General features: G+C 43.4%; 2 protein-coding genes across 6 annotated transcripts; one reads left to right on the top strand and one right to left on the bottom strand.

The window, feature by feature from the left end:
• Positions 1–543: 543 nt before the first annotated feature.
• On the top strand, positions 544–8,923 carry LOC118387682 (BTB/POZ domain-containing adapter for CUL3-mediated RhoA degradation protein 3-like). 3 transcript variants are annotated; one of them, XM_035776297.2, is made up of 7 exons: positions 622–788; positions 1,916–2,129; positions 2,875–3,044; positions 3,368–3,451; positions 3,569–3,621; positions 7,247–7,442; positions 7,593–8,923. In XM_035776297.2, exons 1-7 carry the CDS (start codon positions 786–788, stop codon positions 7,809–7,811), a joined length of 939 nt encoding a protein of 312 aa, XP_035632190.1. In that variant the 5' UTR covers positions 622–785; the 3' UTR covers positions 7,812–8,923. The 3 variants fall into 3 exon arrangements, with proteins under 3 accessions (XP_035632192.1, XP_035632190.1, XP_035632191.1); XM_035776298.2 differs by lacking the exon at positions 622–788 and adding an exon at positions 816–1,108; XM_035776299.2 differs by lacking the exon at positions 1,916–2,129 and having other exon boundaries at positions 544–788.
• Positions 8,914–24,808, bottom strand: LOC118387672 (unconventional myosin-Ih-like). Of its 3 annotated transcripts, none has more exons than XM_035776276.1 (32): positions 24,671–24,808; positions 16,808–16,969; positions 16,393–16,508; positions 16,061–16,259; positions 15,877–15,957; positions 15,589–15,777; positions 15,099–15,197; positions 14,857–14,970; positions 14,598–14,669; positions 14,364–14,483; positions 14,140–14,207; positions 13,910–14,015; positions 13,731–13,811; positions 13,515–13,606; positions 13,253–13,347; positions 12,971–13,017; positions 12,643–12,723; positions 12,411–12,516; positions 12,089–12,206; positions 11,822–11,935; positions 11,652–11,728; positions 11,425–11,493; positions 11,230–11,314; positions 10,955–11,117; positions 10,755–10,838; positions 10,543–10,636; positions 10,370–10,425; positions 10,148–10,283; positions 9,943–10,013; positions 9,712–9,809; positions 9,514–9,613; positions 8,914–9,396 (listed from the first exon to the last, which is right to left on the bottom strand). In XM_035776276.1, the coding sequence occupies exons 1-32, from the start codon at positions 24,686–24,688 to the stop codon at positions 9,355–9,357; spliced, it is 3,153 nt and encodes a 1,050-aa protein (XP_035632169.1). In that variant the 5' UTR covers positions 24,689–24,808; the 3' UTR covers positions 8,914–9,354. The 3 variants fall into 3 exon arrangements, with proteins under 3 accessions (XP_035632169.1, XP_035632170.1, XP_035632171.1); XM_035776277.1 differs by having other exon boundaries at positions 15,598–15,777; XM_035776278.2 differs by lacking the exon at positions 24,671–24,808 and adding an exon at positions 18,028–18,085.
• Positions 24,809–25,576: the final 768 nt, after the last annotated feature.

Below are 25,576 nucleotides of genomic sequence, written 5' to 3'. Positions count from 1 at the left end.
TGTATTTTACATTTTCAAATCAAATCTAAATAAACCGGGTTAGGGTTAAAAGTAAAATGTTCCTCAATAAAGCAGAAATGATTAGCCTACAAATAAGTATTCACCCTCTTGGATTAAAAAAAAATAAAAAAAATAATTCCCCTCGGACCATCAGGGTGGCACGAATAATAATGGTACGGAACCCGAATTTAGAATAATCTTCAATCACATCCACGTTCATGTTTTATTTTAGAAATTAAAAAAGAGCATTCCATTTCAGTCCTGCTCAAGTTAAGGAATGCTGATTCAATCTATAATGAATTATGTCATTTTAATCTATCATAATTGTTATAGGTTTTAATAGTATAATTTATCATAGCATGTGCGATGTGTATGCGACTTGTGCCCACTGAGGTAGCGCGTAATTCATTATTTTCCATGGACGTCATCTGCTAAACCGGAAGTCTTTGTGCATAAAATCTAGCTTGTGGTTTGGTGCCATTGACATAGATAGAGGACTCACAGACGTGCCATTTCCACGCCTGTGACAGCATGGGCAGCGCCATTGAGCTATCTCCATTTTGAAGTAGACCATGTTCTTCTTCACGATTGGCTGATCTCTCCTGATGACCCGATTGGACATGACTCTAACAGTGTTACCAGGAGAGATCAGCCAATTAAGTTGGAAGTCCACCAAATGGTCGAAGCTGGCCATGCTTATTCAGCCTTTTGGCCACTAGAGGCCTCTATCATTCTCTATGTTAGTGCTAAACTTTGTTCTTCAAGGCTGACTGAACAAGGATTCTATGGTAAAAAATATATATATATATATGTTATCTAGCTAGGAACGAATCCAGTCGACAATGTAGCTAATGTTATAGTACACATACTACTAGATATGTAACGTTATATCGACAGGATGCCAGCTAGCGGAATGCATGCCAACCTGTAACTATGGTTGTTATAGTGCCACAATAACGACGTAGCTAGCAAGCTAGTATCTCTCTTAAACAATGGCTTTGCTAACGGTAGCGGAGGTTCTTTAGCATGTTAGCGTTTGTGGCTACAGTAGCATTCATATGAAGCCCGTTAGCTTGCCAGATCAGAGTTAGAAACTTCCATAACTACGGTAACGTTAAATTGCTATTATGTATCTACTACAGCTAGAAAGTTACCATTATTATAGCTAAGAAATTATTTAATTGCAGGATCGACATATTTTAAGGTGGTAGCGTTATGCATACGATTTTTTTGCACTCTTTCAGAAAATGTCCACAATATATCTGGCACTAATAGTGGAATGATAGTGTTTCACAGTATTACCAAAGTTGTGGTATACTAGCTACTGTGATATTCGTATATTGGTTTCTCCCGACGTAGCGGCATCTGATGTCAGAACAGGAAAGCTTTTCTGACTTTGGCGGTGTTGTCTAGTGGAAATATCTCTGTCATTTCCTGGTTGCTAAAATTCTACACTATCATTCATCATTGTGGAACGATTTGACACCTTGCGGAGTCTATGCCCCCGACGAATTGAGGCTGTTCTGAGAGCAAAAGGGGGTGCGACTCAATATTAGGAAGGTTCTCCAAATGTTTTGTACACTGAGTCTATGTTGAGCCTGGTGTTAAGTCCCTTAGCTAGCTACTATACCTATTGCTTCCTGTGATTAGCTAGCTAATGAAATGTTGATGACTAACGTTAGCTAGTACAGACTTGTCACATTGGCCCCATTCTGAGAACCCAATATAACGAACTATTTAGCATAGAACAGAACCTGTTCTTAAACTATGTGCTTTTCTGCTAGTTATAAACAATGATATAAACAACAAACTAGCTCGATCGTTATTATGCTATTTCTTTGGGGTGCCTGATTTATATCAGCTGTGAACACCATTGCATTGTCACGACTTCCATATGGACTGTTTGGACCCACAGGAAGAGATGTCAGGAATAAGTGCGGTGAGCTCGGCGTTGCCAGCGGCTACAACCCGTACCACCTCCTTCAAGGGCTCCTGCCCCAGCTCGAAGTATGTGAAGCTGAATGTGGGCGGGGTGCTCTACTACACCACCATGCAGACCCTTACCAAGCAGGACACCATGCTCAAGGCCATGTTCAGTGGCAGGATGGAGGTCCTCACAGACAGTGAAGGCAAAGATATTTATAACTAAACCAAGATAGTTTATCTATGTCCTTTTCAATGGGAGCAAATTAAGCATAATGGGCAAAACAAGCAAGGAGGTGGGCACAGCCAAGCGTGAGATCATAGTGGCACATTCTAGCATGTATTTGCATATTTCCATTAGGGAACACCTTCTCTAAAGTGCGCATGTGCAGTAATTAAATTTGGCCTTGCACTTCTTGTAAACAACGCAATTTGAAAATGTAAGCTTTGGCAAAGGGTCACTCCTAAAACACTAAGTGCACTCTGTTTGTAACAGATTCTAGTTTTGGGAACTGAAAACTGTATTGAGATCAGGCTTTTTTTAGATGAGAAAATAAGCAGAATGTCGGCCCAGTTCCATCTCGCTCCATACTCTCCCACTGCTGGCCACTGGGCTTCCTCCTTGCCATATTTGATGGGTAGTGGAAATTCCAACTGGATGCTTCAGATTTATACAGTTCCTTGTTCTATCTGTGGAGAAGGCATTGGTGATGACATGGGTTGACTGCAGCCAGGGTTTCCCAAACCTTATGTCCACTGCAAAGTCTTTAGTCCTGCAAAGTACATGCTCCTTGATGCTGCATAGTATATGATTCTATTTTACAGACTAGCTCCCTTTGCATGCCTTCCATCTGATATGGCTCTAAATGAAGATACACACACACAGTCAACTATCTCCACTATGTTGTCTCTGCCACTTTTCAATGTAATGAGTCCTGTCCTCTCCTGCAGGCTGGATCCTTATTGACAGGTGTGGGAAGCACTTTGGGACCATTCTGAACTACCTGCGTGATGGTGCTGTACCTTTGCCTGAGATCCGGAGAGAGGTCGAAGAGCTCCTGGCAGAGGCCAAGTACTACCTGGTGCAGGGGCTAGCTGACGAGTGCCACGCTGCCTTGGAGGTATTGTATCAGTGGAGGTTGGTGGGAAGAGCTATAGGAGGACAGGCTCATTGTAATGGCTGGAATGGAATAAATGGACGGCATCAAACAAATGGAAACCGCATGTTTGACTCGACTCCATTCCATTTATTCAATTCCATCTATTACAATGAGCCTGTCCTATAGCTCCTCCCACCAGTCTCCAGTGTATTGTGTACTACCTTAACATACTGTAAACACTTACCTGTAATCAATCTCTATCTTGGTATCTCTCTTTCTCTGCATGCTGGTGTAGCCACAGTCCCCATTTAATTATTTGGGTCCTGTTTCCTCCATGCTTTCAGAACAAAGATATGTATGAGCCCTTCTGTAAAGTGCCTTTGGTCACATCCTCAAAGGAAGAACAGAGACTCATCTCTACCTCCAAGGTAAAAAATATTTTTTAAATCATAATTGACATGTATGATTAGACAGACAGCATGGAGTTGTATTCTATTTGTTTCTCAACACTGACTACCTATGTTCCTTTTAATTTTGGATTACAGCCCACAGTCAAGCTGTTATACAACAGGAGCAACAACAAGTACTCTTACACCAGGTAGGCTAAACATTACATATGATTGTGGTAAAATACTTAATGAGCTTATACTGTATTTCTTACATGTACGTGTGAAGTGGATTGTATCATGGATAGGGCTGTGGCGGTCCCAAAATTTCGTCAGCCAGTGATTGTCAAGCAAATAACTGCCGGTCTCGCTGTAATTGACCGTTGATTAACAGAAACACATTTAGCATCTCCTGGCTCCCACACATAGCCTAGAAGGCACTGGTGCAGACCTTTGGAACCTCTACATTTTAAAAAGTATAGTAAATCCATGTAATACAGCCTACACCTTCACAATAAATCCATTATTTATTTTAGACAGGTCTAAGAAGCATGATACAGTGGGGCAAAAAAGTATTTAGTCAGCCACCAATTATGCAAGTTCTCCCACTTAAAAAGATGAGAGGCCTGTAATTTTCATCATAGGTACACTTCAACTATGACAGACAAAATGAGAAAGAAAAATCCAGAAAATCACATTGTAGGATTTTTAATGAATTTATTTGCATATTATGGTGGAAAATAAGTATTTGGTCACATACAAACAAACAAAGAGGACCGAGCACGTCCCTATTCTCATCGACGGGGGTGCAGTGGAGTAGGTTGAGAGCTTCAAGTTCATTGGTGTCCACATCACCAACAAACTAACATGGTCCAAGCACACCAAGACAGTTGTGAAGAGGGCACAACAAAACCTATTCCCCCTCAGGAGACTGAAAAGATTTGGCATGGGTCTTCAGACCCTCAAAAGGTTCTACAGCTGCACTATCGAGAGCATCCTGACTAGTTGCATCACTGCCTGGTATGGCAACTGCTCTGCCTCCGGCCACAAGGCACTACAGAGGGTAGTGCGAATAGCCCAGTACATCACTGGAGCCAAGCTCCCTGCCATCCAGGACCTCTATACCAGGCAGTGTGTCAAATGGCTACCCAGACTATTTGCATTTCCTTAACCCCCCACCCTTTACACCGCTGCTACTCTCTGTTGTTATTATCTATGCACAGTCACTTTAATAACTCTACCCACATGTACATATTACCTCAACTAACCAGTGCAGCACATTGACTCTGTACCAGTACCCCCGGTATATAATCTCGCTATTGTTATTTTACTGCTGTTCTTTTTCCTGTAGTCCACAATCATCACCACACGGTCAGGTCTCTGACCTCCTCCCTATAGGCTGTCTCGCTCTTGTCGTTGATCAGGCCTACCACTGTTGTGTCATCGGCAAACTTAACGATGGTGTTGGAGTCGTGCCTAGCCATGCAGTCATGAGTGAACAGGGAGTACAGGAGGGGACTGAGCACGCACCCCTGAGGGGCCCCTGTGTTGAGGATCAGCGTGACGGATGTGTTGTTACCTACCCTTACCACCTGGGGGCAGCCTGTCAGGAAGTCCAGGATCCAGTTGCAGAGGGTGGTGTTTACTCCCAGGGTCCTTAGCTTACTGATGAGCTTTGAGGGCACTATGGTGTTGAAGGCAGAGCTTTAGTCTATGAATAGCATTCTCACGTAGGTGTTCCTTTTGTCCAGATGGGAAAGGTCAGTGTGAAGTGCAATAGAGATTTCATGATCTGTTGGGGTGGTATGCAAATTGGAGTCAGCCTAGGGTTTCTGGGATAATGGTGTTAATGTGAACCATGACCATTCTTTCAAAGCGCTTCATGGCTACAGATGTGAGTGCTGCGGGTCGGTAGTCATTTAGGCAGGTTACCTTAGTGTTCTTGGGCACAGGCACTATGTTGGTATTACAGACTCGGACAGTGAGAAGTTGAAAATGTCAGTGAATACACTTGCCAGTTTGTCAGCGCATGCTCGGAGTACACGTCCTGAAACTCTGTCTGGCCCTGCGGCCTTGTGAATGTTGACCTGTTTTAAAGGTTTTACTCACATTGGCAGAGGAGAGCGTGATCGCACAGTCTACCGGAACAGCTGGTGCTCTCATGCATGTTTCAGTGCCATTTGCCTCGAAGCGAGCATAGAAGTAGTTTAGCTCGTCTGGTAGGCTCGTGTCACTGGGCAGCTCTCGGCTGTGCTTCCCTTTGTAGTCTGTAATGGTTTGCAAACCCTGCCACATCCGACGAGCGTCAGAGCCGGTGTAGTACGATTCTATCTTAGTCCTGTATTGACGCTTTGCCTGTTTGATGGTTCGTTGGAGGGCATAGCAGGATTTCTTATGAGCTTCCGGGTTAGAGTCCTGCTTCTAGAAAGCGGCAGCTCTAGCCTTTAGCTCTGTGCGAATGTTGCCTGTAATCCATGGCTTCTGGTTGGGATATGTATGTACAGTCACTGTGGGACGACGTCATCGATGCACTTATTGATGAAGCCAATGACTGATGTGGTGTGCTCCTCAATGCCATCGGAGGAATCCCGGAACAGATTCCAGTCTGTGCTAGCAAAACACTACCAGAGTGCTGCGCGCTCCATCACATGATCAGGTCTTTCTCACAGGCTACAAGTGAAGACAGACATATCGGGGATGCAACTGCTCACGTCCTTATCCAATTCTGAGGTGCATATTGAAGAACTGTCCATATTTACTTTTCATCAGCCAACAAGATGAGTTGGCCTAACAAACAGCAAAAGCACTAGCCTATGTCAATCTACTGTCACCCATAGTACAAAGATCAACCTATTATATTCTGTGTGAGAAATAAGTATTCCAAACATAGTCTGGGACAGTTGTGAGATGGGATAGATCTCAAAGTAATACAACCACTATCATCAAAAAAACATTTTATGTAATATGGCTAACGCAACAGATCAGAGCGTTTAGCTTAAAATGTTGATAAACTATTAGGCTATTTCTTCACATTGTAAGTGCATCAATGCGCACATGGTAGTACGCTATAAGTGCAAATGTGTCATTTGCAAAAAACATGTAGGTCTATGGGCTAGGCTACATGAGGTGTGCGACTATGATTCTAAAACGTTGCACAGGCATTGTTTCTTATGCTGGGCATCATTCACAAGTGAAAGGCTAATATTGTCACCTATCAGACTATTCTTGATTTAATCTTGTCTTTACATATACTAAATAATATATGTGTGAAATTTGTTTTGATTTAGAATGGACCATTATCATGCACCTGTATTGAAACTGGTTTATTTTCATGCCAGCCAGGTAGGCTGTTGTAAATATAAGCAATGTGCTTAATATTAGGAAAGTTGACTAATAAATATAGTAGGCCGAGCCAATAGAAAGCTGATCCTCCTCTTTGTAGTAGAGGCCATCACTCTGTTTTCTCGCGCAATTGCATAGCCTATAGGAATGTTGCGCAACATGAGCTCATGGGCTCTCATGAAGTGTTTGATTCGATTTCCCAATACATTTGCATTGATGTCAGAGTGATTAGGGGGACAATAGAGTGCTGAGTACCAGGCAGTTATCAAGTTTGGTAGGCTACTAATGACCATCAGCAGCATCAGAGCTTGGAGAAGCCTAATTACCGTGACTAAATGGTCACGTGGAATTTGACTGCTTTCATGAATCGTGACCTTCGGTGTGGCGGTAATACTGTCACCGCAACAGCCCTAATCATGGGTAGACTGATGTACATGTGTATGGCGATTTGAACAGATTGACAACTAGACATTAACATCTGGTGCCTTTTCACAGCAACTCCGATGACAACATGCTGAAGAACATTGAGCTGTTTGACAAGCTCTCTCTGCGGTTCAACGGCCGTGTGCTCTTCATCAAGGACGTGATCGGGGATGAGATCTGCTGCTGGTCGTTCTATGGGCAGGGCCGTAAGATCGCTGAGGTGTGCTGCACCTCCATAGTCTACGCCACAGAGAAGAAACAAACCAAGGTTTGCAGTTTCCCACAGCACAACCACAGAAAAGGAAGATATGAATGTTTCTTGCTTTGACCAAATCATAGACTAGCCTGGTTGTCAGTGAGTTTTCTTGTCTTTTGACCTTGGGGCAATGATCTAAGTAGCAGTATTCTCTTTCCTTAGGTGGAGTTCCCAGAGGCTCGTATATATGAGGAGACCCTTAACATCCTGCTTTATGAGTCTCAGGATGGGCGTGGTCCAGACAACGCTCTACTGGAGGCTACAGGAGGCGCTGCAGGCCGATCCCATCATCTGGACGAGGACGAGGAACGGGAACGCATTGAGAGGGTGCGCCGCATCCACATCAAACGTCCCGATGACCGCACCCACCACCACCAGTAACTATACCAGCCAACCAGCATTATCAGGATCCGCAGACCTCACCAGTGACCATTACCCATCACTGAGATCACACTACCGGTATACCCATAGGTAATCTCACATCCTTGACCACAAGCGACTTCTGTGCTTCTGCACCACAGCCACTAATGAACTGTTGCTTGTCTGATATCATTCTAAGTAGAACATGATTAGGGATGTTCTGTCCCAAATGACCATATCAGTATTTTCTAAACCGTCAACTTTTTTTCAGTGGTCAGAATGTATTTTACCGCCTTTATTTCCATATGTTTTGTCTTTGTATGTATGTAGACATATTACTTGTGCCCAGTAGAGATATTGTGCCTTAAGTCTGTGGGTGTACGTGCTGCTTACAATCTTTATCATGTCACTACAACATTGCTTTGAAGTTCAGGTATGTGTCACAGTATAGCTAGTTCAGGTCAATTGCATTTAAAGGATTCTATACATTATGTACAATGTGGAACAATACATTTTCCTACCACAGCAGTTTTAGATAAAAAAATATAAAGTGATATGTAAACTGTATAACAGCATTTTATCTTGTGTTTAGAAATTGGGTGCTTCTATTTTCTGTATGTACTCATTTCGTCCAGCAGAGGGTGTTGTGTACAAAAACACTGAAAGGTGTGATATATTAGGTTGACGTTACCTCGAGATGGTGATCTTCGGTCAGTTTTGTAGTTCCCCCACTAATGATTAAGGATGTTTGGAGGGGAAGCTGATCCTAGATGTTTGCCTACGGGAACCCTGAAGCGATACGTTTACAACACACCTCTTAATTGTAAGTGGTATGAATAAAGCCACCGTTTCTTCCGTAGTCAAGGATTAATGATCTTTTGACATCATGTATAAAATCTGGTTTTGTTCTGTGTGATAAAAATGGATGTCATTGCTGCCTGTTACAAAAAATGATTGGCGGGTGACATGGTTACAAGACGAAACTTGTTTGGAAGATGGATCACAGCTGAAGAGACAAAGCAACTCCAGACATTGCGTAAAATTGTGACATTCTTTGAGATCATTTCACATGTACAAGTGTCTTTTGCACTGTATTTAACACATTTTTCTTACAATAAAGATGTTTATGAATACTTAGTTGGTTTTAATGTAAATATGGTACAGCATCTTTGTGAGAAAGTATAAAAAGTATGGCTTCAAAATCACAAAATGTTTGAATGATTTAACCATGTTGCTTATATCGCTACAAAATGGGACATCTAGGGAAAATATACCTAAAGCAAAACCATATTTTACAAATGAGCCCTATTATAATGACCGCTTTGCTTGATAAGTCACAACTGAGCCCATGCATGTGATGTATAGCTTAATAACCGGTTAAGTTTTCATCCGAGTAGAGCATCAGTAGTCATTCCTTTGGAGTTTCCTCCACAGTACGAACCGTTTGTTGAGATTTCAATTAATTTCATTATGTCCAACCCTTACTGAGAGGATGCAGGTTCTCATTCATGATTTAAGTCCCAAGATGCCTAAAACCTTGTAGAATCTGATTATTGGATCCAGTTCAATTTTGTATCATTGCCCGGGACTTTGTTCGAGTTGATTCCTGGGTAAATATAAGAGAAGTGTTTATGTCCTAGCCTACTGTTTAATAATAGTTTAGAAAATGTATTTGTTCATTTTGAGAATTGAATGGCCACACAGTCTTTAGTTTCATACTCACCACCATCAAATGGCCATTCTTTGCTCTGTAAATCATGGTCTCCTGGCCACTCTTGAAGTCAACAAACCCCTCTCTGCCAGGCTGGATGTCAAACTTTACACTGCAAATGAGCACAGACATAATATATAACATTACCTTAATACTTTTGGTGACAGTTGTTTTTTTTAAGACCAGTTACAAGTTGAACACAGGTCTTACCTGCCCTGGACTACTTTGATAAAATTGTGCTTGTTGGCCACCAGACACAACTTGGTCAAGGCCTCAAACAGGTAGTCACACTGCAGCACCAGGTCCCCCTGAGCAAATAGAAAATGCAACAATGCACATTTTATACTTCTATATACCATTCAGAAAATAACTGGTGCAAAGCATAATAAGACACTTAAATACATTTGTGCACATCAATGAAAATATTTTTGGGCAGCCAACCTTTTGCTTGATATCCTCACATTGGACATGGAGGATCAGGAAGTTGTCACTCAGGGTGCTGACTGACACACCTGGAAGAACACACACACCACCCAGATACTTTAGAACAGTGGTTGAATTAACACAGTATACACACACGGACTATTCCATTGAGAGAGAAAAAACTTGACACTTGCACACACACGTTCCACTCAGTGGTGCTAACCTTTGAGGTTGTTGAACTCCACCCGTTGTTTGATCTTGGCCTCCTCCACCAGGTAGGCTGCACTTCCAGTGTAGATCAGCTGTCTGAAACGTGGCCTGAAGCCATTCCTGTCGTACTTCACCACAGGAACACTGTACTGTGGGAAGGTATGGGGCTTACTTTCATTTGAACATTAAAGTTGATTTGAACTCTGACATAGCTTATTTCCCTCCGTGTGTTTACCTTGATGCGTTCTTGCCTAATCATCTGGTAGACTTTAATGTGGATGTCTTCCTCACCTGACCAGATAACAATGCAACTGGTCAAATGACATAAATCATTTTCATTATCACTGTTGCTTTGTGAGAGGTGCACAATGGGGCACATAATTAATCAGCACAAGGCCTATGCCTTACTTATCCTGGTGTCCACGAATGGTATTCCCACACTGTGAGGGTAGTTCTCTTTTGTTCCTTTGAATATGGAACTGGTCAATCCTTTGATTTGCAACTGTACATGGGGTAAGCAAACACAGTAGCGATATATTAAGTGATCAGTGAGGCTATCCCTATAGTCAAATGCAGTTCAAATATGCATTAAAGCACCCTGGCTTGTAGGGTAGGCCTACCTGTGCTTTCCGCTCTGTCATGATTCCTTGTACATACCTCCGTACCATGTGCCGGGTGTAAAGTTTCCTCAACATCTGTGAGGCCTACAAGTACAAATGTATGTAATAAGTGTACAGCATACTCATACCATGACGCACAGGCGTGCAGAATGAGGTTAGGGCAAGTATTCAAGTAAAGTCAATTCCCTACTGCGACTCACCTCCTGCATAATGGGAGGTGGGGTTAGCCAGGTGTTCTTGTCCACAACTGTTTTGGGTAGATTCTCCTTGAGCCGTGTGAGGTAGTTTTGCCTGACAAATGCCAGGTACTCTGTGTTGTCAACACAGGCTGGCTGATTTCTAGTCATGAAGCCCTTGATGAACCTACAAAATATAAGTACAAGAGATTTGATTGGTGAGCGTTATGTCGTTTCATTGTGCGTGGTAGATGTTGGACCTTTGTCTTTGGTGATATCTTCAGATGTTTGTCTCTTACTTCTTAATGACCTTAACAGCCCAGGCTCTCTTCTCCCTCTCTCTCCTGGCCTTCATGCCTCTCCAGCATGTCTCAATCTTTGTAGCTAACAAGACAACACAAGCTGATAAACGTATCGGCTTATACGTCATATTTGTTATACGAGTTCCAAGGCAGTCAAAAGTAGAGGCCTGTTGTGTCTCATTCAGCAGTTACCTGCTTGTCTCTGTCTGATGTAGTCTCCCTTCACTCTGTAGCCTTTGTACTTTGCTTGGATCCTTGTAGCTGTAACATAAAGAGACACACGTAGAACCTAACTTCATAGGCAAATAGGTGCATTTTCTTTGAAATAATCCCAACACCATATAACAATCCAATTCCTGAATTTTTGTAGTGGTCTGTGATCCGTTGTTTGAAAGACTTAAGCTAGAGCCAGGACCCACCCAGCTCATGCTTGCAGACCTCAAAGGCGTCTTCGGTGGCAAACAGAGTCCTGGGATGGCGGATGAAGATCTTGGTCCTTTTTTGTATCATGAAAGACAAGCCAGTGAGAAACAGCCAGACTGTGTGTTGACAGGTGAACCCAAATGTATAATCCTGGAGAGCACCTCACCTTCCCATCTTGTACTCATCAGGCTTGTAGCCCAGGTGCTTGACCAGGCACTCCACCCCCTCTGCGGCTGTACCTTTCCAGTTAGGCCAGGTGTCTGGACACAGGGGCTTGTACCTGGCAGGGACAATAGGAAACACCCGTGTTAAATATATTGTTTAGAGAGCATCAGATCTACATACTGTAAGGCAGCCATGTATCAGAGCAGGGTGTGCTGGACAGAGCAATTGCACACTATCTACAGAACTTTGAAGTGCAGGTTGTATTTACCTCTGCAGGAAGATCTCATATCTCCGGCGGTAAGCGAAGCCGGCCCGTCTGACCCTCAGGTGCTCCATCAGCCCCAGGTACTTCACCTGGTGTCTCACCAACACATCGTCAAAGAGCCCTGCGCGAGGTCACAAAGCTACAGGCATCAGGTCATGCACTGTTTAATGAATGCGCCAAGTAATACTTTGTAGGGCATGCATAGGTCAAGTCTATTAGGGAAGGTTCCTTTTGGTGTAATGGCTATACTGAGTATACAGGTGTGTGGTGCTTAGTCAAATAGACTACCATAGATGTAAGTTACGGTTTATAGATGAGGCCTCACCTGGCTGCTTGCCTTCATTAGGCTTCATACAGCGGACGTACCAGGGCTCTTTAGACATGAGGATCTCAGTCAGGCCTACCAGACTGCTCTTAAACTGAGTGGCCACCTGAGAAGACAGGGGATTAACATGCAAGCTTATGGCAAGGTCAGAACACCATACACACAACAGTAAAGGATGGGTATGTTTCTAATTCACTTTGGTGGATCATGTGTCAACAGAACGTCTCTTTACTGTTTCAGGTCTCTTCTTGCTGTCCGGCTCAGTGCTGGGAAAGCAGTGTTTAACAATGGCATTCTTAGACTGGCGCATAACCTGAAGGTGGAAAATCTCTCCGTTAAATCTCTCAGGATGAAAGATAAAGAACCGGCTTCTTTTCAAAACCAAGAGGCAGTCAAACAAACACTCCCTCTTAACAGTCCTGTCAGTCTATCCCAAAACAATGCTTAACAATCACCTCCTCTATAATTCACAGGTGTGCTTAACAATGAATAATACAGCAGTTGGCACGATGTAAATTCCGGACCACAACAGTGCCAGCGAGAGCCCTGGGCACACTTACCTCTTTAATGTTCCTGTACAGGAGATCATTATTTTTGTCCAGGAATCCTGGAAAACAGAAAGGTATAGTTGAGAGTAAATAACAGATAAAGACTGGTAACACTTTCTGTCAGTGAGACAGAAAGTGAGGTGAACTGGGGGGCGACTCTTGGGGCATATTCGGCTTACTGAAACCATATCAAAGAGACACATTAGAGAGACAAATATGGAGAGCGGTGTACAGAAACAGTGAGAGGAAGGGCGGAGTGCTTGGGTATATTACGTTGTGGAACTCATCTCTCACCGACCACACTGTATGTGACTTCCCCTGCGTAGTGTAAGAGGCGGAAGTCTCCTCGTTCCAGAGTCTTCCGGGTCTTCTGGTCAGCCAGCTTGTGTCTGCAGGATGTGGACAGAGAGAGAAGAGGATGTTCTAGTCAGGTGTTACAGAGGCAGACCGTGACCCCTCCATCCTCAGCTGTCAGTTGGGGGAGCTCAGCTTTATCTAATAGTTCTTGTTAGAAATGTATTACTGTGCTGCAGTATCCCAACGCTGCCTCACTCACGTGACAAAATGGGGGTGACCTCCCATCTTCTCCTCCAGCTTCTCCAGGAAGGTCATGTCTGTGGCCTCTCCCGGACGTAGACACTCCTCGTCCTAGTGGAAAGGAGACAGAACATGAGCACAAACCCAATCTAAAGCTATCGTGTCTGTCTGACGACATTTCAGTCTGACTGCTGAGTCTGTCAGTCATCCAGTCAAGTCTACAGTATCTACATACTAGCACTGAAATGATGCCTTTGAATTTCTCCTCCACCAGGTCACAGATGATCTTGTTGTTGAAGTATGGCACTGACTCCCACTGAAAAACAACAATACAAAACATGAAGCTGTGTAGCCCATTACATCAGTTTTGTAGCTAAGTCCAAACATAGATTTGAGTAGAGGAGGAGCGTTTACCTCAATCCCCTCCATCTCGTACTCCTCCTGCTCTGACTTCAGGGTCAGCTGGATAAAGAGCTGCTGCAGTTTCTCATTACAGTAGTTGATGCAGAACTGCTCAAAGCTTAAACATATAGAGACAAGTCATTAGGCTCATCCTTTCACACTCTAAAATTCACTATCGGGTCAAATTGCTTTTGTCACATGCGCCGAATACAACAGGTGCTGACCCACATGTCTTCCCTCACCTGTTCACACTGAAGACCTCAAACCCATAGATGTCAAGCAGACCAATCACGGTCTTCCTGGAGGAATCCTACATGGATGCACAATACCAGTCAGCCTCCTATATTACTGTCTTACTACTTACTGTATATCCTATACTTGTTAGCAGTGTCATGATTGGTTAGATGTCGTTTTGGACTGGGACGACATCACTCTTATTGGTGGACCACTTAAAAAGGTCACTCACCTTGTTTGCTAAAGACTCATTGAGCTCGTTGACCAGCCAGGTGAAGGTGCGGCCATAGATGGCTTTGGCTAGAGCGTCCTTGGCATATACTGCCTGGTCAACGGTGAAGGGACTGAGCACCTGACCAGCACAACAGACAAACCACAGAGATTGATTTTCAAGAGACAGGTTGCACATTTACTGTGATGGCATGAAGTTCTATGAATGAGCCCAAAACAGTAGCATCCTCCTCACCTCTTCTGATCGGGCCTCAATCTTCCTGTGTGTCAAACCCACCTGTATCACCTGTGCAGGAATGCCCAGCAACTACACAGCAGAGAAACAACCAATCACACATCACCAAATACTCTAATTGAAAAGGGATTTCAATTCATCTGAAAAGTTGCCATAATGTCTGAAAAGGGAGAGTGCTTCGATAGTTTTCTGTGGTATGAGTACCGCTAAATAGAGTGACTGTCCATTAGTTTGTAGTTTGCCGTCAGAAGTGTCTCACCTTGGACAGCCAATGTATCTCCGGACTGTTGTTGAGAGTGGCGTATCCCTGTGAGTCAGCCACAAACGTAACATTTCCCAGGTGAAGTACGCTAGCAATGATTGCAAACAGGCTCTACATCATGGGCAAGAGAAGACGCTGGTCATAACTGATATGTTTTTTTTTATGACAAATGATATGTTCTGTTCACCTTTCAGTATCTGATGGTAGTGTTTTCGTAGTGTAGAGCGATTAGGACTCACCTCTATATTGCTCTCACTGAACTCTATGACACTGAGGGCTTTCCGTACCGTCTTCCAGTCACTCTTGTCGTTGACTGAGCTGACTTTGGCACATTCCCCCTGGGTGAGAAGGGAGATAATATCCAGATGATGATAGACCACTCCATGGAATCACTGATTCTTTGTCTCTTTAATACCTGTAGTGTTGATAGGTTACCTCTCCCACCTGTACCAGGTAACTGTAGTGTTGATAGGTTACCTCTCCCACCTGTACCAGGTAACTGTAGTGTTGATAGGTTACCTCTCCCACCTGTACCAGGTAACTGTAGTGTTGATAGGTTACCTCTCCCACCTGTACCAGGTAACTGTAGTGTTGATAGGTTACCTCTCCCACCTGTACCAGGTAACTGTAGTGTTGATAGGTTACCTCTCCCACCTGTACCAGGTAACTGTAGTGTTGATAGGTTACCTCTCCCACCTGTACCAGGTAACTGTAGTGTTGATAGGTTACCTCTCCCACCTGTACCAGGTAACTGTAGCGCTGACAGTTCCTCTCCAGACCCAGCCAGCGTAGCAGGTCCTCCTCTCCTCCCTCCACTAGCTGGTAGAAGATGTGGAAGCTTCTCTCTCCATGGTTCTGATGCACCACGCGGGACTTCTCCAGTAGATAACTGAGGATGTGGCCACCAACAGCTCCCCCCTAGATCATTAAAGATATAACAGTGATCGACGTGCTGATGTTTGATGTTCCTCTGATGTTTTAATATGGGAATGCTGTGCTCAACGTCTTGACTCTTACCATGTGATCAAACTGAATATCCATGTACTTCCCAAAGCGGCTTGAGTTGTCATTCTTCAGGGTTTTGGCATTTCCGAAAGCCTTAGAGAGGTATAGACTGTATTATCAGTCATTGTATTTGTAAATGGCAGTGTGCAAACAATGTTAATTTCTCGTGTCATATGTGCTTCACTGTGGTATTCACCTCGAGCACAGGGTTGGACAGCAGCAGTCGGTCTCGGACGTTGTCCAGCAGTTTGGTACTGGGGCAGCTCACAGCGTAGAACTGCAGGATCTTCTTGGAGGCCTCCGTCTTTCCTGCTCCACTCTCCCCTGAGATCAAGATGAAGTGGTTGTTGGTCTCTGTTAACATGGTGCGGTAGACATTGTCTGCCAGGGCGTAGCTGAAAGGGAGGGCAATGTAGAGGTTCAGTAATACTGCTGGTGGATATAGATGGGCAGCACTCTATTTCATATCGTGTGGTTCACACATACAAGCACACAGCCACGTTACACACGTACAAAAATGCAACTTACATGTGGGGTGGAAGCTCAAAAAAGTTGACGCCCATGTAAATATCCATCTGCTTCTTGGTGTAGATTCCCAGCTCTTTGTAGGGGTTCACTGACACTAAGAGCGTACCAATGTAGGTCTGTGGGAAATGTATTAGAATCGAAAGAGAGATGGATGCCTCACTGCATGGTTGCAACGAGAATGTGCTGTGCTTGTTATCCACAGTATGAGTAATTATCAGACCTGACCTTACAGAAAGTAAGGTAGCTCACCCTGTGGCTGTAGTTACAGCACGGTAGCTGCTGTTTCAGCAGAGCAAAGTGCCAGTTCAATTAGAGGAGGAACACTGTGTTCTCCCTGGCATCTTGAGGTAGGGTGGCTTTCTGGCTGAAAGGAAGGCTATGTGATACCTCTGGACTGTGTAGGTGATAGACTCACGTAAATGAGGTTCTCGTTGAAGCGTTTCCTCAAGTTGTCCAGGACGGCACTCTCACTTGTGTAGGCGTCCAGCAAAACGAAATCCTGGATGCCCACCCGATCCCGGGCCGTAAGGGAGCCCTCCATGTCCCGGAGGATCCGGTTACAGCGCTCCTCCAGGCTCTGACCAATCAAAGAAAGGGTCCAGGATGGTTACATTGATATCTTATAGCTGTGCAAATGCCCCGGAAGCACAACCCAACAACACTGTCACAAATCTCATCAAGACATGACAGCTGTAAACGTTTATTTACGACAAACCAGTTGAGATGTTCCACATCTTACAACATAACGTATCGGCTGTATTATTTTCAGATACACACCACATGTTTAAGGGTTTTCATGTGTCCTGTTCCACTGTGTCCTGTTTTCCCTGTAGTTATCTGCATCCGTCAGGTATGACGCCGTGCCATGCGGTGCTCACTGTCACACACAGACAATCTCGCCCTACACCAGTTATTTTACTGTCAATCTGTCCTCATCTCTGGCCCTCCATCCACTTCCACTCAGTGTGTGGTGGCCTTGACCACATCCTCTCAGCACAGATAGCAGGTCAGTTTAGGGATCCCTATCTAATCTACTTCCATGTTCCTCAAGGAGCAATCAGTCTCTTGTCACTGTTTAAGATACACACGTCCCCCTCCCCACACAACTATAGGGCAGACTCCGCCCTGTAATTTACCCCAACAGCAGGGTCAAAACACACATACCAACTCCAAAGATGTTGCACTGTAATCAACTCCTAGAAATGCAAATAATGCTATCCCTTTGACAGCTTAGAACATGAGTGTGTCATGTACAATGCTATTGTGCTTCCATAATGTACATACTAAACAGAAGGCAAAGGTTTACCGGCATGGAATGCAATTGTTGCTGAAGTTTTGTGTCCCAAACAAATGAGCTCTAGGGCCGCAATATGCATCAGGTAACATTATCAGTCAGATCTGTGCTCCTTAATTACAGTGCTATGAAAGTACTGTCCAGAATATTTCAACGCTCCACCGGTTTGGCATACAAACAGTGCCAAGTTAACCTGGTCCCATGGTGTCGTAATCGATACCCACAACAATCCACCCTCATGGTGACGGCAATTTTTAAATGTACAACTCAAACACTGCCATACACAAAATGTAGCTTAATATGTATTTTTCTTTACAAAGATTTTCAAAGTAAGTCCCTACCTTGAGTGAAAGAAAGTCTTCTGTATCAGACTGCTGTGAGCATTCAATCCCTTTTTATAGTGAACATCTGGGTTTATTTAGGGACAGAACAGTATGGCAGGAAACATTGACATATTGCCCCCTCCATTTCCACCAATAGGAAGCCATCAATAATGGCTAAAAGTGAGCGAGAAAGGAAGCAGAAGTGATAGTGTGTGTGTGTGTGTGTGTGTGTGTGTGTGTGTGTGTGTGTGTGTGTGTGTGTGTGTGTGTGTGTGTCACATGTATACCTTTATTACTTACTAAGTCTTGAATAAAACTGTTAGCTTACTTACAGTATTTATGACATAAAGGTGGGAAAGACAGTTGTATGTATGTACAGTGATGACTGAACTGTTCTAAAGCTACTCTCTCTCTCCAAATCCCTTTCCACCAAATGACCCCCTTGTCCTGCTCAGCAAAGCACTGGATAGCAATCTCCCCCCGGACTCTTATTTATAGGGGAAACAGGGCTATTTTCAGCCCGTCTTACAGGAAAGCAAACACTACCAATCCCAGTTACAAGGTGGAAGATGGGCCAAGGGCACCAACACATAAGGTGATTCATCACTTTTTTAATTGTTTTCATTGTGGTTTCCTGATGCCATTTCCCTAGGGAAGGCCTTCTCAGTCTACGGAATGGAACCCCATTGAAAACCTGTGGTGTGAATTGAAAAGGGCAATCCATAAGCACAGACGAAGGATATCAAGGATCTGATATGAAGGAATGGTCTAAGATCCCTCCTCCAATCCCATAAAATATTTTAGAAAAAGACTCAGTGCCGTTATCCTCACAAGGGGAAGGTGCAGGAGTATTGAAAACACGGGTGCCAATAATTCTGACCCCTATCTTTTTGAGAGAAACAAATATTACGAGTTAAACACAATCTCTTTGAGCAATTGTATTAGTATAAAATAGTATAATTTTCTTTTTTTCTTAGAATACAACATATCTCAGTATTTGTATGATTTCCTTTACACAGTTTTTTTTTGCTCATCTTTATCAAGAGTGCCAATCATTTCGGAGATGACTGTACTTCATGCCTATCTTCTAAGCTTCAGTGAGCTACAGTGAATCGTTTACTAGGAGCCGTTTGGTAAATGTCCGGACATGAGTTAAAAGTTAATTTGAGATCCAGAGGCTCACACCCAGGCCCACACCATGCTACCTGAAGACATATCCCACCGTCTAGTTTTGATTTACTTTTGGTTGACAACAACGAACGTGAATTCAACGTGAAATCAACCAAAAATATCACCATGCCATTGGATTTAGGTTAAAAGGTGGGTGAAGAAAATTCCCTTCCACTGATTACTTTATGAAAATCCAGTCAGTTTTCCACATGTATTCAACATCATCACATTGATTTATTTTGTTGAAATTACGTGGAAACAACGTTGATTCAACCAGTTTATGCCCAGTGGGATATCGCTAAAGCTGCCTAAAACTAGGCACAGGAGTGCTAAAAACATCTTCAATCCACTCCTCTGATTAAAAAAACACCCTCCTCTTCCAACCCCCATTCTCCCACCCTGTCCCAAGCCTGGCAGAGCAACCCGGCAGAGCATCCCGGCACAGCAACAGGCCACAGCTTACATGGTTGCCAGCCCTGCAACACTGAAAACCTATAGTACTTTTTCCCTGAACTGCAAAAAAAAAGGCTTTTTCAATTTTCTGTGAAGTTGAGAAAACATCCATAAAAAGATAATAATTTGTATAAAATTATCACACAATGCCCCTCCTCTCTCTTGCATTTTTGGTCGTGTGAATAAAACGTTGGTGGAACATGTTTTAAAGAGCAGTCTACAATCCATTACACACATTCAGCCAGTATATCTACTCAGTAATTATTCATTAGAACACATTCAACGTCATAGTCAATTTCACACTCGGCAGTCAAAACACAAAAGGGATTTGGCCTATTTAATGCAAGGGGGGCAATGCTGGGGGCAACGATGGAGCAATAGAGAGAGCAACAGGGGATGTGGGTGAGGGTTGGTGGAGGTGGGAGGTGTATTAGTCTAATCTGTGAACCCCCAAAACAAGTCCTTCATAAGACAAGGAGCAGACTTTAAGGAGAAGTAAGGTCTCAGACTTGTGTTGGACTATGACACCTATAGTTATCATGAGGGGGAAAAAACATGGAAACTCATTTTAAGTCTGATTTTATTACTATTGAATTGTTATTCCGATCCTCAAGGAAAGAGGATAACTGGGTAATGGATGTGGACAGGGTGGGGGCTTGATTTCTCCCACCTCCAAGACACTCTTTATTTTGCACTCTCTTCCACTCCACCATCCCTCCTTCCAGATCTGTCCAATCTCCTCCCAGCCCATCATCAAGTTAAACCAATGAGACAAGTGAACAATATCATTGAAGGCGCCCTATTTGAGATGTCAGAATCAATCTGACAATACAGAAGAGGCCGATGAGGATCAACCCTCCCTTTCTCCCCTTCTTAGCACCAACATGGGAACTGGAGCCTTCTTATCCACACTGAAAGGGAAAATGTCTTGACATTCCATTCTGTGCGTGAGCGAGAAAGAGTTTGTGTTTGACACACTCTAAATCACTGACAATGGAAAAAACATCAAATTATAAGCATTAAATTCACTATTTCGTATTATTTCCTCTAATGCCAAGGTTCCTTCCAATGTGACATCAAGGTTGCACATTGCCTGCTTACACCTGACCACCCTGTACCAGGCCTAAAATACTGAACAGAGACAATGGCTCAGAGTGGTCAGGTTGCATACCAGGCCTGATTCTGGCACTCTGCCCATTGTTGATGCTCTGTTGGCATCAGGCTGGGCAGGCCGGTGGTACGCCTCAGAGAGCAAGGCAGAGATTACAGCCATTCAGGGGGAATCTGAGCTGAAAAACGGAGAACACTTGGCAGATGAGAAGATAACACCAGGTCGTCATGAGATGGCCAACCAGTATGGCCCAAGGACACAATCCATGTAAATGCATACATAATAATACACACACACACACACACACACACACACACACACACACACACACACACACACACACACACACACACACACACACACACACACACAGAGATAGATACACTTGCACAACACAGTTCTACTGTAATCTAGGAAACAGTGGCATCTCGTGGTAATGGTACATAGGACTCTTTTTAAAGGAGAGGTTGATGGGAGTAGAAAGGAGACTGAAACAGGTGATAACACACACAAAGAATGCAAAAGGATGTGGAGAGAAAAGGATGACACTTGCAAAAGCGGAAAATGAGCAACAAGATACCTAAATTTGATGGCAGGCTAAAACGGAACAGGAAAGCCTATCTGACCCGGCGGCCATCACCCGAGAGGCCGGCCCATTGTCCCAGGCTCTCCACTATGGCACAGGATCCTGTTACTCTGTCACAAAGTGGCCGTTAGGCTCCTGAAACAGATAGCACTGCTCGTGCGTGGGCCACTGACTGACACCACACATCACATCACTCAGGGAAACAAACACACATTTAGGGGGCTCCAGGTGTCTAGAGAAACCCGAGTGTCACGGTTCTGTATCTCTTCATACAATGCTGCCTTTATATAGCTTCAATTATAGATATTGGATAAAACAATATGAATACTGTATATGTATTGCTATTATATATTTCTTTCAAAGTCTGGCAAAGGTAGACGCTTTAGGTGGTGGTCTTCATAGCATTGGGGAAAAATCTATTTTGCATATAAGACCTTATCAATATGTTGTTCTAAACAGAGGATAAACAAAAGCCTCGTTTATACCTTGTGCTAACATGGGTCCTTTTTCCTGATCTTGTCTACATTCCGACTGTGCCACCTTTCCAGAAATGTGTCTGCACTATGTTTGCATTGATACCAGAATTCCTGGTCCCTTTCCTTTATGCAAATTATTTCACAGCTATTCTTTCAAAATAATACTTTTTTATTTATTGTGAATGATTTTCGAAGGTGGAAAAATAATGATTTAAATGGTTTCTCTGTCCAGATCTGTCTACACACAATGTGTGTCTGACTACCTCTGGAGGTGGGCAGGATGATCTGATCACAATGTGTCTTTAGATTGTCTACACCTGCCAAACAAACAAATGTGGGCACAATCAGAATGTGGACAAGATCAGGACAAAGGACGCAAGTTAGAACCAGGGCTCCACAGACACACAAAGAAAAACACACCGCAGTATTACCTCACTCATCTCCAAAGCCATGTGAGTCATGGTTGAATCGGTCTTGTAATGGATCAGATAGAATCCAAATCAAGTACGCAGTAGAGGTGGACTCTCGTCCTGGGGCTAGCAACCGAGAAGCACTCACATTCTAGAGTCACTTTTAGCCTCTGACGACTCAGATGCAGGTATTTTCCTTTGACCGTATCACTTCACCGTCACAGTGCTCTACCTCCGCTTTCCACTGTCCCTCTGACAGAACTGGCCAGATTCTGGGGACCAAGGGAGGGGTTCAGTTGGGAGTGCCTCTGTGTGGACTAGTACTTTCTGCTAAAGCGTCATTCCTGTCCGGTCCATAATGATCTCGTTGGCTCTGAGAGCTCTAAGATAGTTAATCATTCATTAAGCCTAGGGAGGTCTCATTCAGCACTTCACCTGAGTGTCCAAAGACCCAGTGTGTGTGTGTGTGTGTGTGTGTGTGTGTGTGTGTGTGCGTGCGTGCGTGCGTGCGTGCGTGCACGTGTAACACAATGATGCGGAAACTATCTGCTTCAAGCTCCTCATCCTCCTCCTCGCACAAAATTACAGTACAGGTATTGTGTTACTGATCTTTGATTAGGCAGATACAATTCTGACTAATTACAAACCACTCATCACTGCCATGGTGAAGCAACAGTATCGGGCCTGTTGGGATGAGACTATTGTCCTTTCAGTGCATATTACTGCTGCTGTCAACACCAGCCTGTGCTGCAGTAAGAGGGACATACCATACTATGATGGCTTTCCTGCTTAACCTTCATGTGTCAGAGAGACTCATATTATGTATTCTAGTGGCTCTTATGTCATCTACAAATATATATTTAAAGTTATGTTTGAATGAAAAAGAGAACAATCATACATGATTTACCTTACCATAAATTAGTAATTGATCGACATTGCTATCCAAAATGATTATTTAAGAAACAACAATAGTAGAGATGTATGTCCCACCTTCTCTATTGGCTCAGTACTAAGTGATGTGTTGGATTGTGACAGATTTGTAGGAAGCGTAACATTGCCCTCTCATTCCAACTGTTTAAAATTTAAAGTCGAGCATCCTGTAAACACTAACGAAGGCATCTTGCATTACAGCCACACTGATTAAACAGAGAGGAGACATTCACAGCAAAGAAGTTATATTTTAAAGCCACATAGCTTTTAAAAGCAACCACTGCTACAAATCAGAACAGAAGGGATTATTACCTTTCCAGTCAACGTTACAGACGCTTACATTCCCAGAGACTATTGAACAGTTTATTTTCTCTTTGTTGCAGCCCCCTACCAAACACACCCACCCATATACTTACAATCACACCACATGTCCTATCACCACACATCCTGCCCCTTTAGCCTGCGGTATGGCTTGTCTAGCCCAAGCAAGCTTTGTGCTACCTACCCACAGCTCTCTGAATTAGCACGAGTCCCTGTAAAATCCAATTACACCAGAGTCAGCGGGTTGATTTTCCCATTACAGATTTCATGCTGAGTTTGAGGACTACGATTTTTAAACCCACACATCAGCCCCCCGCGCCCCTCTCTCACACATAAACACTCCTTTTCTCTTCCCCCTGACACTTTATGTCTCTGTAATGCGAGGAACAAGAGGTATCCCTTAGTCATCAAAGTCCACTCCAGTCATGCGGTAAGGTCATCATCCTCATCCAACCTCTCTGACCTTACTCTCTTTCTATCATTCAATGAAATGGGATATCCGATCCCATACACAGCAATTTCACTGTTCTACCTTAACACCATCAATAGTGGTGGCAGTAGTCTCAAGGTTAGAGAAGCTGGCCTATAACCAAAGGGTTGCCAGTTTAATTACCAGGACTGTATGGCATTGTTCCCTTGAGCAAGGCACTTAACTACCAACTTTCTCCAAACAATACAAACACACAAAACCAGCTAGATCAGCCAATTAGGTAACATGTGCCTGGGGGAAAACAGTGACCCCTTAACCTCTCAGAACATCATGGGTAAACAATCTGACCAATTACAGCACAACTCTGCCTCCAGAGGGCATCACAGGATAGACAAATAAATACGCACAGGCTCAATTTGTCTTACACAACTCAACATTCAATTCATATTTTATTTATAGGAGCAAATAGATAACTGAGGACGGAGCTGGACACTGAAGGTCAACACTAGACAGGTTGCTGTAGTAGCCTTCTGTATCTCTGCCATGTTCTTTGAGCGAGAGACGTTCTGCTAGGACACCATGACCAAATGCATGCGATAGCAATAAAATAAAAGTATTCTAAAACGCAATCCCTTAGGTCAACAGATATTTGACTGAGCTACAATATGATAATGCTGATAGAGCTGGTAACACTTAAATGTACAGATAGTGGAGGTTATTGTTGTAGATATGGAAAAATAGTTTAGTTAAATAGTTAAATGACAAAAATCTTACCTTTGAGAACATGTACATGGTGTAATGTGCATAAAAAGGAGAATTCTTCTGGTCGGGCCGTTCTGACAAGTCCAGTCCAGGTCAATAGACGCTGAATCTGATCTGGATAGGACAGAGAAGGAGGAACCCAGCTCATCTGTGTGTTGAGGAATGCTTGCTGAGAAGTGGGACATTGATACAAGGGTAAGAGCAGCTCTATGAACATGATCTATAGCACCTGGATTTATGGACAACCCATAATGCAACAGCCCCTGCAAACTTGCTGTGATGGTGTCCTAATTTCCTTCTTCTGTTTTTTTTAAGGTTGGCCTCATTCCCTGTTCAGTTAAACAGAGACCACTAGACACAATGCCACTAGACCTAGACAAATGGCAATGTGAGAAAATATTATTGCAATATACAGAGAATCATACTCTGTGTCGTAAAATTGCACAGACAACTGTAATGTCAACACTTTTCTGTCTGGAACTCTTGATAGCAACTAGCTGACTAAACTCAACGCAACAATTCTAACTAATTACAAACCACTCATCACTGCCATGGTGAATCTACTGTATCTGGCATGTTGGGATTAAACGATTGTCCTTTCAGTGCATATTACTGCTGCTGTCAACACCAGCCTGTGCTGCAGTAAGAGGGACATACCATATACTATGATGGCTTTCCTGCTTAACCTTCATGTGTCAGAGAGACTCATATTATGTATTCTAGTGGCTCTTATGTCATCTACAAATATATATTTAAAGTTATGTTTGAATGAAAATGAGAACAATCATACATGATTTACCTTACCATAAATTAGTCATTGATCGACATTGCTATCCAGAATGATTATTTAAGAAACAACGAAGTAGAGATGTTTGTCCCACTTTCTCTGTTTCTTGTGGCTCAGTACTAAATGATGTG

This window comes from Oncorhynchus keta, chromosome 9 (assembly GCF_023373465.1).
Source record: "Oncorhynchus keta strain PuntledgeMale-10-30-2019 chromosome 9, Oket_V2, whole genome shotgun sequence".
Taxonomy (NCBI): Eukaryota; Metazoa; Chordata; class Actinopteri; order Salmoniformes; family Salmonidae; genus Oncorhynchus; species Oncorhynchus keta.
This window is presented reverse-complemented; position numbering and strand designations above follow the sequence as displayed.

What these genes read in the sequence shown, in the direction of transcription:
- LOC118387672 (XM_035776276.1), bottom strand. An exon ending in AAGGCATCATTTCAGTGCTA is followed by an intron (nt 13,607 to 13,730) that starts GTATGTAGATAC and finishes CCTTTCCACTAG; the next exon opens with GACGAGGAGTGTCTACGTCC. An exon ending in TGACAGAGCGGAAAGCACAG is followed by an intron (nt 10,637 to 10,754) that starts GTAGGCCTACCC and finishes CCCCATGTACAG; the next exon opens with TTGCAAATCAAAGGATTGAC.
- LOC118387682 (XM_035776297.2), top strand. An exon ending in AACAAGTACTCTTACACCAG is followed by an intron (nt 3,622 to 7,246) that starts GTAGGCTAAACA and finishes GCCTTTTCACAG; the next exon opens with CAACTCCGATGACAACATGC. An exon ending in CAGAGAAGAAACAAACCAAG is followed by an intron (nt 7,443 to 7,592) that starts GTTTGCAGTTTC and finishes CTCTTTCCTTAG; the next exon opens with GTGGAGTTCCCAGAGGCTCG.